Source organism: Tachypleus tridentatus, chromosome 10 (assembly GCF_004210375.1).
Source record: "Tachypleus tridentatus isolate NWPU-2018 chromosome 10, ASM421037v1, whole genome shotgun sequence".
Classification (NCBI taxonomy): Eukaryota; Metazoa; Arthropoda; class Merostomata; order Xiphosura; family Limulidae; genus Tachypleus; species Tachypleus tridentatus.
In genome coordinates this window covers 13,380,218-13,393,483 of record NC_134834.1, presented here as the reverse complement: position 1 = coordinate 13,393,483, position 13,266 = coordinate 13,380,218, and the positions used below count along the sequence as shown (strand labels likewise).

General features: G+C 38.4%; 1 protein-coding gene across 1 annotated transcript in view; it reads left to right on the top strand.

Annotated features, from left to right (window-relative positions):
* LOC143227965 (putative carbonic anhydrase-like protein 2) overlaps positions 1-13,266 on the top strand; it is a 122,261-nt gene that overhangs the window by 36,547 nt on the left and 72,448 nt on the right. Inside the window, exon 2 of the mRNA XM_076459316.1 lies at positions 4,213-4,260. Within this exon, the coding sequence (XP_076315431.1) occupies positions 4,213-4,260 (48 nt within the window). The remainder of the gene's footprint in view (positions 1-4,212; positions 4,261-13,266) is intronic.

Sequence of the window (13,266 nt, the reverse complement as noted above, 5' to 3'; positions counted from 1 at the left end):
ATTTTCATATCTCGGTAGCTTATTACATTCTTAAACTAAAACATGTAATATCTAACTCAATGATGTAAGACGACTCTCTATTAAAACGATCTCCTCTGTATATCGTCACTTGTCACTTACTGCCATCTAGAGTGAATTATTTTTCATGATTGTTCACATGACACCCGTAAATAAACACTGTAGGGGGGCGGGCGTGAACGAAAACGATCAATATACAATTCTTTCTCCTATTTTTCTTGAATATCATTCATCAACTGCGGGTTCTTCGAAGTCTTTATTATCATAAATTATATTTTTAGGCAATTTAATTTCCTTTTTATACATAAAACGATGATGAATCATTTATAGCCAATATACCGTACAAGAAATACAATTCAAATTCACCGATTTCTGGTAACACGAGATTACTTTATGATGAGTGGCTGAAGATAAGACGTTCTTCTGTTGTGAACAGGAGTCTTTACAATTTATTCCAAGTGCGTTTAATTAATGTTTGAAATGCAGTTGCTGAATGCATTATTTATTCTAGATTTTAAAATACTTGAATTAGATCGGGTCGTTTAATCCATCTTAGAACCAGGTGGGTTAAGGTGTTCGATTCGTAATCCGAGGGTCGCGAGTTCGCGCCCAAGTCGCGCCAAACATGCTCGCCGTTTTTCAGCCGTGGGGGCGTTATAATTTGACGGTCAATCCCACTATTCGTTGGTAAAAGAGTAGCCTAAGAGTTGGCGGTGGGTGGTGATGACTAGCTGCCTTCTCTCTAGTCTTACACTGCTAAATTAGGGACGGCTAACACAGATAGCTCTCGAGTAGCTTTGTGCGAAATTCAAAAGCAAATAAACAATCTCAGAAGTTAGTTTTATCTAACTTTAAAGGAAAAACGGACCCCAACCGCAAGAGGTGCATTTTTTAATAATATTTCAAATAATACTGATTCTCAAATTTTGTTTCATCTGGAAATGACATTTATAGTAAACAATGGTAATTTTAAAACCTTTCTATTATATTCATAAAATTCAATTCTTAGGTAATGTAGTCCTACTACCCACAATTCCCTAATGACCGTCAATAAAAATGTAACATAGGGTGGTTCAAACATTAGTTGTCCCAAATTTAAATTCTTACTGTGTTTGTAACTTGTATAAAATTTGATTTGCGCTGCTAATACTCGCTATCTCTCCCAGAATGAGAATGTACTTTATTATCGTTTGTTTTATTTTGTTTTTTTTTAATTTTGTGCAAAGCTACACGAGAACTATCTGAGCTCGCCCTCCCAAAGTGTAAGACTAGAGCAAAAGCAACTAATCATCAACACTCACCGCCAACTCTTGGGCTACTCTTCTTACCAACGAATACTAGGTTTAACAGTCACATTCTATGCCCCCCCCCCCACGGCTGAAAGGGAGGGCATGTTTGGTGTGACGAGAATTCGAGCCCGTTACCCTCAGACTGTGTGTGGAGCGTCCTAATCACCTGGCCATGCCGGAGCCTACTTTGTCATAACTATATAAAAATATATATATATATATATAATAACGTTTTATCTGTATGAATAATGAACTAAGAATAGTGTGTAAAGAGTCTTCATCTTTAACAGTCGTACAGCACTAAATTTGGGGTTCGATTCCCGGAGCATATACAGTACAAAAATTCCATTGTAGCTCTGTAGTAAAACGAAAACAAAACATTTCTAGCTGAAAACCTCAAACCATCTATTAATAAAACCCCATTGAACATCCAGTTTAAAAGAACTGATCACCTACAAAGAGACCTTTGCTTGTTTTATTATTAAGCACAAAGCTAAACAATGGGCTATTTGTGTTGTGCCCACCAGGGGTGTTTTGAAACTCGCTTTTATGCGTCATAAATCCAAATACTTACTGGCGAGGCGAAGAAGCTTAATTATGAAATAATTAGCATACTGCTCAGAGATAACTAATTTTTGGACCGTCCTTTAGAATTGTCAAAAGCCCTTATATATTATACGTAACCAAAAGGGAATTTTAAATACATAACAGTGTCATAGTTTATTCCTTGAAGGCAACTTTAACAAAATGTTCAAAACTTCAGATCGGACATAGCCAAGTGATTAAGGCATTTGACTCGCAATCTGAGGGTTGCGGGTTCGAATCCCGTCACACCAAAGCTGCTTGCGGTTTTATCCCTATGGAGCATAGAATATGACGGTCAATCCCACTAATCGTTGGGGTAAAAGAGTAGCCTAAGAGTTGGCGGTGGGTGGTGATGAATAGCCGACTTTTTTTCTCGTCTGACCCCATAAATTAGGGACGGCTAACGCAGATAGCACTCATGCGGCTTCACACGAAATTCAAACACTTAAAATCTCGATGTTCTACTGGTATATATATATATTTACTTAAGTATTCATTAAAGATAAAGAGATAAGAAAATTTAATTATGTTAATCAATAATGGTTTTAATCATTAGTAAAATAATAGGAGGGAATCCTCAATAGCCGCGACTCTTAAAGTTCTTTCAGACAGGCTTAGAGTAAATTAATATATCAAACGTTTGTTTCCTTTCTCTTCACTATAATTTTGTGCATCAGCTTGAGGTTCTCGTATAACTGATTAAACTTCATTACACATCAGAATCTCCATCTACCTTTGAATGTCAACCCTTTAAGCCAGATTAGAAGATATTTATATATGAGTCGAAAATATTTGACCTCCTCAGTGCAAATGTGTAATTAGATCTTAAAATGGTCAAGAGATGACGCTGATATGAGCTAAAAGTTTGTACTTGAGGTAAAAAACAGTGATAAAGAAACTGAGATTCGCTCTATGAGCCATTATGCCGCAGCTAAAAATAAACTTACTTGTACAACTTGGCGGTTTATCGATTAAGCAACTCACAAAAAAATACTGACAAAACTCTCTAACCGATTAAATCTATCTTTACTTCACTGTGAACTGTCTAACTCAACCGTATTTATAATCTAATTCTTCTAGATATTTCGTAAAATCTCTCATTTATTAAAAATTAACGTGATGAAACTTCCGTGTAACAACTAAACCACCAAATAAAAATGTAATATATATTTTTGTTTTATTATAGAACAAAGCTAGCATTCGGTTATCTGTTGTGTCCATGTTGGAAAATCGAATCTCGGGTTTTAGAGTTGTAAGTCCCTAGACTCATCGGGGAGCATAGCTTATAACAAATGTGAGTCATTAACAAGCTCACGTATGACAATTGTTAAAGTTTGAGAAACGAGTCTTCGCAGTAGAACAAGTGCAGAGAGCTTCTAGCAATATTGAAACACGTGAAACTATATATATATATATATATGCATAAAAGATGGAATCTTCAATAGCCGCGACTCGTGAAATACTTTCAGGCAGGAATAGAATAAATTAATATATGAAACCTTGTTTTGTTTTGTTTTTGAATTTTGCGTAAAGCTACTGAGGGCTATCTGCGTTAGCCGTCCCTAATTTAGCAGTGTAAGACTAGAGGGAAGGCAGCTAGTCATCACCACCCACTGTCAACTCTTGGGCTACTGTTTCACCAACGAATAGTGGGACTGACCGAAACATTATAACGCCCCCACGGCTGAAAGGGCGAGCATGTTTGGTGCGACCGAGATTCAAACCCACGACCCGCTTATTACGAGTCCAACGCCTTAACCCGCCTGGCCATGCCGGGCCTGAAACCTTGTTCTCTGTTTTATTATAAACTGGTACTCCAGTATCTGTTAAATTAGAACCATTAGTCCTTCTGGGTAAACCAGTACTTCACTATTTATTAAATTAAAACCATTAGACCCTTGAGTATCTGCTAAACAAAGACCATCAGCCCATCTGGATAAACCAGTACTTAAGACACTAAAAAAAGAAAATACCTTCCATTATACAATATCTTATTATCATGTTTTGACAACAATTTAATATAACCGCTCGCTAGTACAGCGATATGTCTCCGGATTTACAACGCTAAAATCAGCGGGTCAATTCCCCTCGGTGGGCTGACCAGATATCCCGATGTGGCTTTTCTATAAGAAAAACAGACAGTTTAATATAAATTTTAAGGGGATTGGCTGAAATAACAAAGGTAGGTTATTAATATGGACGCAACATGTTGAAGTGGTTGTAACTTATAATTTGTGTATCTTTTATTTCACCATACAGTCTTATAACCTTATTTATATAACTTTTAAAAAAATATAAATTTCATTATTTCATTTTCCAGTATCTAGTGGAAGCTGGGAAGAATGGTGGACGTACGAAGGAATATCTGGTAAGGTGTTTTTATTCCGAGTTTTTTTTCCTCAGATTCAGTAAACAACATTTTAATACTTAAAGCACGTGATGTTATTATTTATGTTCTAATTTTAATTTAGTTATTACGGAGTTTCTGAGACATGCTATTTTTGAAGTGTACGTATGGTGTACTCTTACACGTTTATTTAAAGGGGCGCTCTTTAGCATCGATGTCTGGAACATAAAAAAAGTAGAGTCGTATGTATTCCAGAGGTCTCTAGTGAATTTCGTCTTTTCTAAATGAACTCTGCCCACCGCATCCACTCTTTCATTTGCTGCTAATTTCCTTTCATAACATGAACAATTCAAACATAGTTTGAGTCTCTCGTTTGTATTACATCAAATTAGTGTTAACTTTAGAATGTTCGTGGTGCTATCTCATGCTAAGAGTGATACAAAATGCCCTCATTTCACTTTAATAATTCAAAGGCATCTAGCAATAAAATGGCATATGTATTTAAATTGGAGATAATCACATTACAAAAAGCTAACTGAATCCGGCACGCAACTTGTCTGGTGTCCAAGGGGACACGACAACTAGCGTTAGTAGTAGTAATACGGAAACCCTCATCTTTCTTACAGTACTGCGAAGTATTGCAGGGTAAACACTTTTACAGGGTACTTTCTCTGTGTCGGGGAAACGCCGATCGACAAAAGTACACATTCATCACGCAGGCTAAAATCAGCGCGCGTAAAAGTAATCATCATCAACTTTGGTGATTTTTCATCCAATCAGGATTCTTCAAGACTGCATAGGGCCGAAACGTATAAAAATAATTGATTAAGTGACCGCCACAGGCCATTTACTATTGCGTTATATTCAGGTCAAAATGGTTAAATACATTGTTGTTTTTAGCGCAAAGTTGCATGATTGACCATTTGCACTCTGTTCAGCACAGGAATCAAAACCCAGACTTTAGCTTTCTAAGTCATTCTACTTACCTCTGATACATCGGAGTGTATTAATTAGAAGTGACCAGTGGGGAGAAAGTAATATTTTCTGTTAACAAAGTATGTTTAGATATAATTTAACAAAACTCTGCTGGCCCGGCATGGCCAGGTGGGTTAAGGCGTTCGACGCGTAATCTGAGGGTCACAGGTTCGAATCCCCGTCGCACCAAACATGTTCGCCATTTCAGCGGTGGGGGCGTTATAATGTGACGGTCAATCCCACTATTCGTCGGTAAAAAAGTAGCCCAAGAGTTAGCAGTGGGTGGTGATGACTAGCTGCCTTACCTCTAGTCTTACACTGCTAAATTAGGGACGGCTAGCGCAGATAGCCCTGGTGTAGCTTTGCGCGAAATTCAAAACAAACAACAGAACATTTGTCTGTTTGTCTTCATTCGTATCTGGAAAGTTGTCAAGAGAACTTACACGTAAGCAACATTTTCAGTGTGTACACATTATGGGCGTTATAATGTGACGGTCATTCCCACTATTCGTCGGTAAAAGCCCAAGAGTTGGCAGTGGGTGGTGATGACTAGCTACCTTCCCTGTAGTCTTACACTGCAAACTAAAGGACGGCTAGCGCAGATAACATATCCACGTAGTATAATATCTTCCATTTACTTATATTTAACCTTGATAACTCACTCTGACAGATTCTCATTTTATATCACATTTTGTGACGCCCACTTGTCACACTGTGGGAGTAAGGAAAATAGTCAGCACATCAAACATTAATGAACTGTTTATAAGTTTCAAAAGATTGTCTCTTGCGTCCATCTCTCTGCAACAAAAATAAGCTTTTAATTAATATAACGTGAACGTAATTAACAAATTGTTTTAAAAGTTTCACCTACCGACTAAAATTTGTCAAAGAGCAAAGTTTTAGTTCAATGAAAACTTAAATTAGTAACATGTGGCCATTACTCTAATGATTGTTTAAAATGTTCATTTTCTTTAACGCAGGGCACAGTTAATTTGACAAATTAAATTGCTTCTCATGAACCGGAGGGAGTATTTTGTTGAGAAAACCCTTTACTGGATCCGGTTTTGATTTGGTTTTTTTTTTACTTTGAAACGAAATTTGTGGGCGTGTTTATTGGTTACGTTTCCCACACTCTTTCATCGTTGGTGCTGCTAAATGTAGTTTCAGGTGATTAACTAAACCCGTCAGCACATCATGCGCTTAACGGCCAAGCTCATGAAACATGGGAGTCTTTTCAGCCGTGGGAACGTTGTAATGTGACGGTCAATCCCGCTATTCGTTTGTGAAAGAGTAGCCCAAGAGTTGGTGATGACTAGCTGCCTTACCTTTAGTTTTACACTGGTAAGTTAGGGACTCGTAATCTGAAGGTCGCAGGTTCGAATCCCCGTCACACCTAACTTCCTCGCCCTTTCAAACGCGGGGGCCTTACAATGTGACAGTCAATTCCACTACTCATTGCTACAAGGGTAGCCCAAGAATTGGCGGTGGGTGGTGATGACTAGCTGCCTTCCATCTAGTCTTACACTGCTAAATTAGGGACGGCTAGCGCAGATAGCTGTCGCGTAGCTTTCACGAAATTCAAAACAAAACAGACCAATCCTTACCGATTCGCAGGTGATATCTTTCGTATCTCAGTTGAAATTTAAACATACAAATGTTGATAGTAGAAACATTAAAAGGTTGTTAATTAATAATACTGAAAATGAGGCTTTACTGATATATACCGAACTTACTCCCTTAGGACCAACTAGTATGGAGACTTTAGAATCTTGTATTTTTATCAATTAACAAGCAAAACCTTATATCGAAATTGTCTCTGAAAGATACGTCCAAAACCGTTCTCTTTGCGATTGTTTAGACTGAACTTACGTTTAATATTTAATAAATTGTACGGTAGGGCTCCTGACAAACGTGTTGAAAACACACAGTTGGCAATCCGCGTATTGCACACAGAAAACATATGATATATTATGTATGTTAATACCGTTATGTAGAGATTGGGCTATATTATATGATCCCTATAACACATTTACTGTTTATTCAACTGAATGTTGGACATTAAAGTTTGAAACGTTTTCCTGGACTGGTAAAGATGCGTTTTTTTATTTCAATTATTTTAGGGTTAGGCGTACGAATCAGAATTACGAATTTAACGTAATAAAACATTAAACAAAGTCCAATAAAATGTTCTTGGCTATTAATTCACAGTTATAATTAATTAACGATCAGTTATAATAGTGTTCGGCCAGACAAACCCCAAAATAATTCATATTTTTTTACGAATAATACTGAAAAAAATTATGGAAATAATATTTGAATTCAACAACAAAAAATTACATCAGAACCGCTAGAAACCAGGTTTCGATACCCGTGGTGAGCAGAGAACAGATAGCCCACTGTGTAGCTTTGTGCCTAATTCCAAACAATCAACCAATCAAACAACAGAACCATGACTGTTTCTGCTGGTATTTCAAGATCGGAGCCTGATTAATTTTTTTTTAAATTTAAGTACAGAATTAACTAATTTTCCTCCAAACATGCTCGCCCTATCAGCCGTGGGGGCGTTAAAAAGTGACGGTCAATCTCACTATTCGTTGGTAAAAGAATGGCCCAAGAGTTGGCGGTGGGTGATGATGACTAGCTGCCTTCCCTCTAGTCTTACAGTGCTAAATTAGAGACGGCTAGCGCAGATAGCCCTCGTGTAGCTTTGCGCGAAATTAAAAAAGAAGCAAACAATTAATTTTCCTAATTCAGTATTTTCAAAACGACGTCACAAAATCACGTTACTTACAGGAGCTGCTAATTTCCAAAGATTTCCAAAAGAGTAGCGATCAGACTGACAATATAAACTTGTAAGAGTTCTGCTGGAATGATGTTTTATAAAAAAAACTCTACGTAAAAACAATAAAATATAAAGAATTTCACAATCGGCTAGGCCTAAAATACCACCAGTAGAACAAATATTACTAGAGTACTTGTATTAATTACAGGCCACCAGATCAGTGATGACGAGAAACCCACTTGTTGAGAAATTTATATGCAAAAACGGCTCGTTTTGGGCTGAGAAAACACTTTACATAGAAGAGCGAACAACGTTTCGACCTTCTTCGGTCATCGTCAGGTTCAAAAAGGCCACCAGATATTTCTCTTGCAACGGCCTGACTCTTTAAAATACCGAGAAGCCCCCCCCCACCCGCTAGTACAGCGGTATGTCTCCGGATTTACAACACTAAAATCAGGGGTTCGATTCCCCCTCGGTGGGCTGAGCAGATAGCCCTTTGTGGCTTTGCTATAAGAAAACACACACATACACACAATACCGAGAAGTATGACTTTCAATCGGAACTCTGTGAGGTCAAGCAACAATAACAAATTATATAAAAGAGGTATCGGGTGATAATTTGCTACGAGACTGATAATTTGAATTACTGTTTAGAGATTTCTAAAGAAGATTAGGGTTCAAAGTTCGTGTCGCTTGCCGAGTTCGAAGCAATTTCTGTATTATGGTGCCATCAGCCAATAATTTTTTTACAACTAATAAAAGAGCTTTCTGACTTGTTGTTGTTGGTTTAAGTTAAGCACAAAGCTACTCAATGGGCTATCTGTGCTCTGCCCCACCACGGGTATCGAATCCCGGTTTTTAGCGTCGTAAGTCCGCAGACATACTGATGAGCCACTGGGGACGCTTTCTGACTTATACTTGATACATATATAAGTAGTTTGGTTTTACATTTAAATTACTTCATCACATGATAAGATTCAGGCCCCCTAGTGACTCAGCGGTATGTCTGCGGACTTACAACGCTAAAAACCGGGTTTCGATACCCGTGGTTGGCAGAGCACAGATAGCCCATTGTGTAGCTTTGTGCTTAATTCAAAACCACAACAACAAGATTCATCATTCACAAGGAGAATTGCTAAGTAGCTCTGGTCAACATTCAGTCATTCATGTGAACTCCATATTGGTTCATATTGTTTCATTTCTTTGCTACTGACAAAGACTGGCCTACCTGTACAATTCTTGTTTCGATATCTGCGGTGGGCAGATCGTAGATAGCTCATTGTGTTGCTTAAAAACAAACAGACAGGAAACTTAGTTCCAATTTTGTGTTTTCCAGTTCGCAATTTTAATTTTAAAGGGTAGTTTTGGGGGTTACGTTGCTTACTAATATAGGTTTGCACAAAGAGCTCCCACCCAAGGGGGCACGGTGGTATGTCTATCACACTGCTTGAAACCGGTTCTCGATACCCGTAATAGGCAAAGCACAGATAGCCCATTAATTTAGCTTTGTGATTAATTTCAAACAAACAAACATAAGGAGAGCAGAATAATATTTATATCACAACAATATTTAACAGTTTGAGGGTGGTTGTCACGTTTTATTATAACAAGGTTGTTAAAATGTATAATATAATCATCGGCTGTTTTTAACTATTTAAATGGCGTTGCGGGGGTGTTACCAACCGTGGTGATCAACAGTGGAACGTTGTGAGTTTAAGTACTGGAGTCTGTGATTTTAGTTTCATTGTTGTTCAAGCTCTAGAAACTACGTACAGGAAGAGAATATTCCCTGGATCCCCTTGTACGTTATTAACAAAACCTGTACATAGTTACACCTTTTACTGCTATTATGCAAATTATCTGATTACCAACCTGTTTTGTGATGTTGTGTTTGACCGATCACAACTTGAAATTATTTGTTATAACTTATATAAATGTGTATGTATGTTACACGTTGGATAACATATGACTATTGGTGTATACTATATACACGTGTGCGTACTGTTTGAGATTACTTTCAAAAACTAGCAGACAATACTCTGTATATATCATATTCAGTCACGAATAGATACTGTCTCCACTTCTTCCTGTCTCTGTATATATCACACTCAGTCACGAATAGATACTGTCTCCACTTCTTCCTGTCTCTGTATGTATCACACTCAGTCACGAATAGATACTGTCTCCACTTCTTCCTGTCTCTGTATGTATCACACTCAGTCACGAATAGATACTGTCTCCACTTCTTCCTGTCTCTGTATATATCACACTCAGTCACGAATAGATACTGTCTCCACTTCTTCCTGTCTCTGTATGTATCACACTCAGTCATGAATAGATACTGTCTCCACTTCTTCCTGTCTCTGTATATATCACACTCAGTCACGAATAGATACTGTCTTCACTTCTTCCTGTCTCTGTATGTATCACACTCAGTCACGAATAGATACTGTCTTCACTTCTTCCTGTCTCTGTATATATCACACTCAGTCACGAATAGATACTGTCTCCACTTCTTCCTGTCTCTGTATGTATCACACTCAGTCACGAATAGCTACTGTCTTCACTTCTTCCTGTCTCTGTATATATCACACTCAGTCACGAATAGATACTGTATCCACTTCTTCCTGTCTCTGTATGTATCACACTCAGTCACGAATAGCTACTGTCTTCACTTCTTCCTGTCTCTGTATATATCACACTCAGTCACGAATAGCTACTGTCTTCACTTCTTCCTGTCTCTGTATATATCACACTCAGTCACGAAGAGATACTGTCTCCACTTCTTCCTGTCTCTGTATGTATCACAGTCAGTCACGAATAGCTACTGTCTTCACTTCTTCCTGTCTCTGTATGTATCACACTCAGTCACGAATAGATACTGTATCCACTTCTTCCTGTCTCTGTATGTATCACACTCAGTCACGAATAGCTACTGTCTTCACTTCTTCCTGTCTCTGTATATATCACACTCAGTCACGAATAGATACTGTATCCACTTCTTCCTGTCTCTGTATATATCACACTCAGTCACGAATAGATACTGTCTCCACTTCTTCCTGTCTCTGTATGTATCACACTCAGTCACGAATAGCTACTGTCTTCACTTCTTCCTGTCTCTGTATATATCACACTCAGTCACGAATAGCTACTGTCTTCACTTCTTCCTGTCTCTGTATATATCACACTCAGTCACGAAGAGATACTGTCTCCACTTCTTCCTGTCTCTGTATGTATCACACTCAGTCACGAATAGCTACTGTCTTCACTTCTTCCTGTCTCTGTATATATCACACTCAGTCACGAATAGATACTGTATCCACTTCTTCCTGTCTCTGTATGTATCACACTCAGTCACGAATAGCTACTGTCTTCACTTCTTCCTGTCTCTGTATATATCACACTCAGTCACGAATAGCTACTGTCTTCACTTCTTCCTGTCTCTGTATATATCACACTCAGTCACGAAGAGATACTGTCTCCACTTCTTCCTGTCTCTGTATGTATCACACTCAGTCACGAATAGCTACTGTCTTCACTTCTTCCTGTCTCTGTATGTATCACACTCAGTCACGAATAGCTACTGTCTTCACTTCTTCCTGTCTCTGTATATATCACACTCAGTCACGAATAGCTACTGTCTTCACTTCTTCCTGTCTCTGTATATATCACACTCAGTCACGAAGAGATACTGTCTCCACTTCTTCCTGTCTCTGTATGTATCACACTCAGTCACGAATAGATACTGTCTTCACTTCTTCCTGTCTCTGTATGTATCACACTCAGTCACGAATAGATACTGTATCCACTTCTTCCTGTCTCTGTATGTATCACACTCAGTCACGAATAGATACTGTCTTCACTTCTTCCTGTCTCTGTATGTATCACACTCAGTCACGAATAGATACTGTCTTCACTTCTTCCTGTCTCTGTATATATCACACTCAGTCACGAATAGATACTGTCTCCACTTCTTCCTGTCTCTGTATGTATCACACTCAGTCACGAATAGCTACTGTCTTCACTTCTTCCTGTCTCTGTATATATCACACTCAGTCACGAATAGATACTGTCTTCACTTCTTCCTGTCTCTGTATATATCACACTCAGTCACGAATAGATACTGTCTCCACTTCTTCCTGTCTCTGTATGTATCACACTCAGTCACGAATAGCTACTGTCTTCACTTCTTCCTGTCTCTGTATATATCACACTCAGTCACGAATAGCTACTGTCTTCACTTCTTCCTGTCTCTGTATATATCACACTCAGTCACAAATAGATACTGTCTCCACTTCTTCCTGTCTCTGTATGTATCACACTCAGTCACGAATAGATACTGTCTTCACTTCTTCCTGTCTCTGTATGTGTCACACTCAGTCACGAATAGATACTGTATCCACTTCTTCCTGTCTCTGTATGTATCACACTCAGTCACGAAGAGATACTGTCTCCACTTCTTCCTGTCTCTGTATGTATCACACTCAGTCACGAATAGATACTGTCTTCACTTCTTCCTGTCTCTGTATGTATCACACTCAGTCACGAATAGCTACTGTCTCCACTTCTTCCTGTCTCTGTATATATCACACTCAGTCACGAATAGCTACTGTATCCACTTCTTCCTGTCTTTGTATATATCACACTCAGTCACGAATAGCTACTGTCTCCACTTCTTCCTGTCTCTGTATGTATCACACTCAGTCACGAATAGCTACTGTATCCACTTCTTCCTGTCTCTGTATGTATCACACTCAGTCACGAATAGCTACTGTATCCACTTCTTCCTGTCTTTGTATATATCACACTCAGTCACGAATAGATACTGTCTTCACTTCTTCCTGTCTCTGTATATATCACACTCAGTCACGAATAGATACTGTCTCCACTTCTTCCTGTCTCTGTATGTATCACACTCAGTCACGAATAGCTACTGTCTTCACTTCTTCCTGTCTCTGTATGTATCACACTCAGTCACGAATAGATACTGTCTTCACTTCTTCCTGTCTCTGTATATATCACACTCAGTCACGAATAGATACTGTCTCCACTTCTTCCTGTCTCTGTATGTATCACACTCAGTCACGAATAGCTACTGTCTTCACTTCTTCCTGTCTCTGTATATATCACACTCAGTCACGAATAGATACTGTCTTCACTTCTTCCTGTCTCTGTATATATCACACTCAGTCACGAATAGATACTGTCTCCACTTCTTCCTGTCTCTGTATGTATCACACTCAGTCACGAATAGCTACTGTCTTCACTTC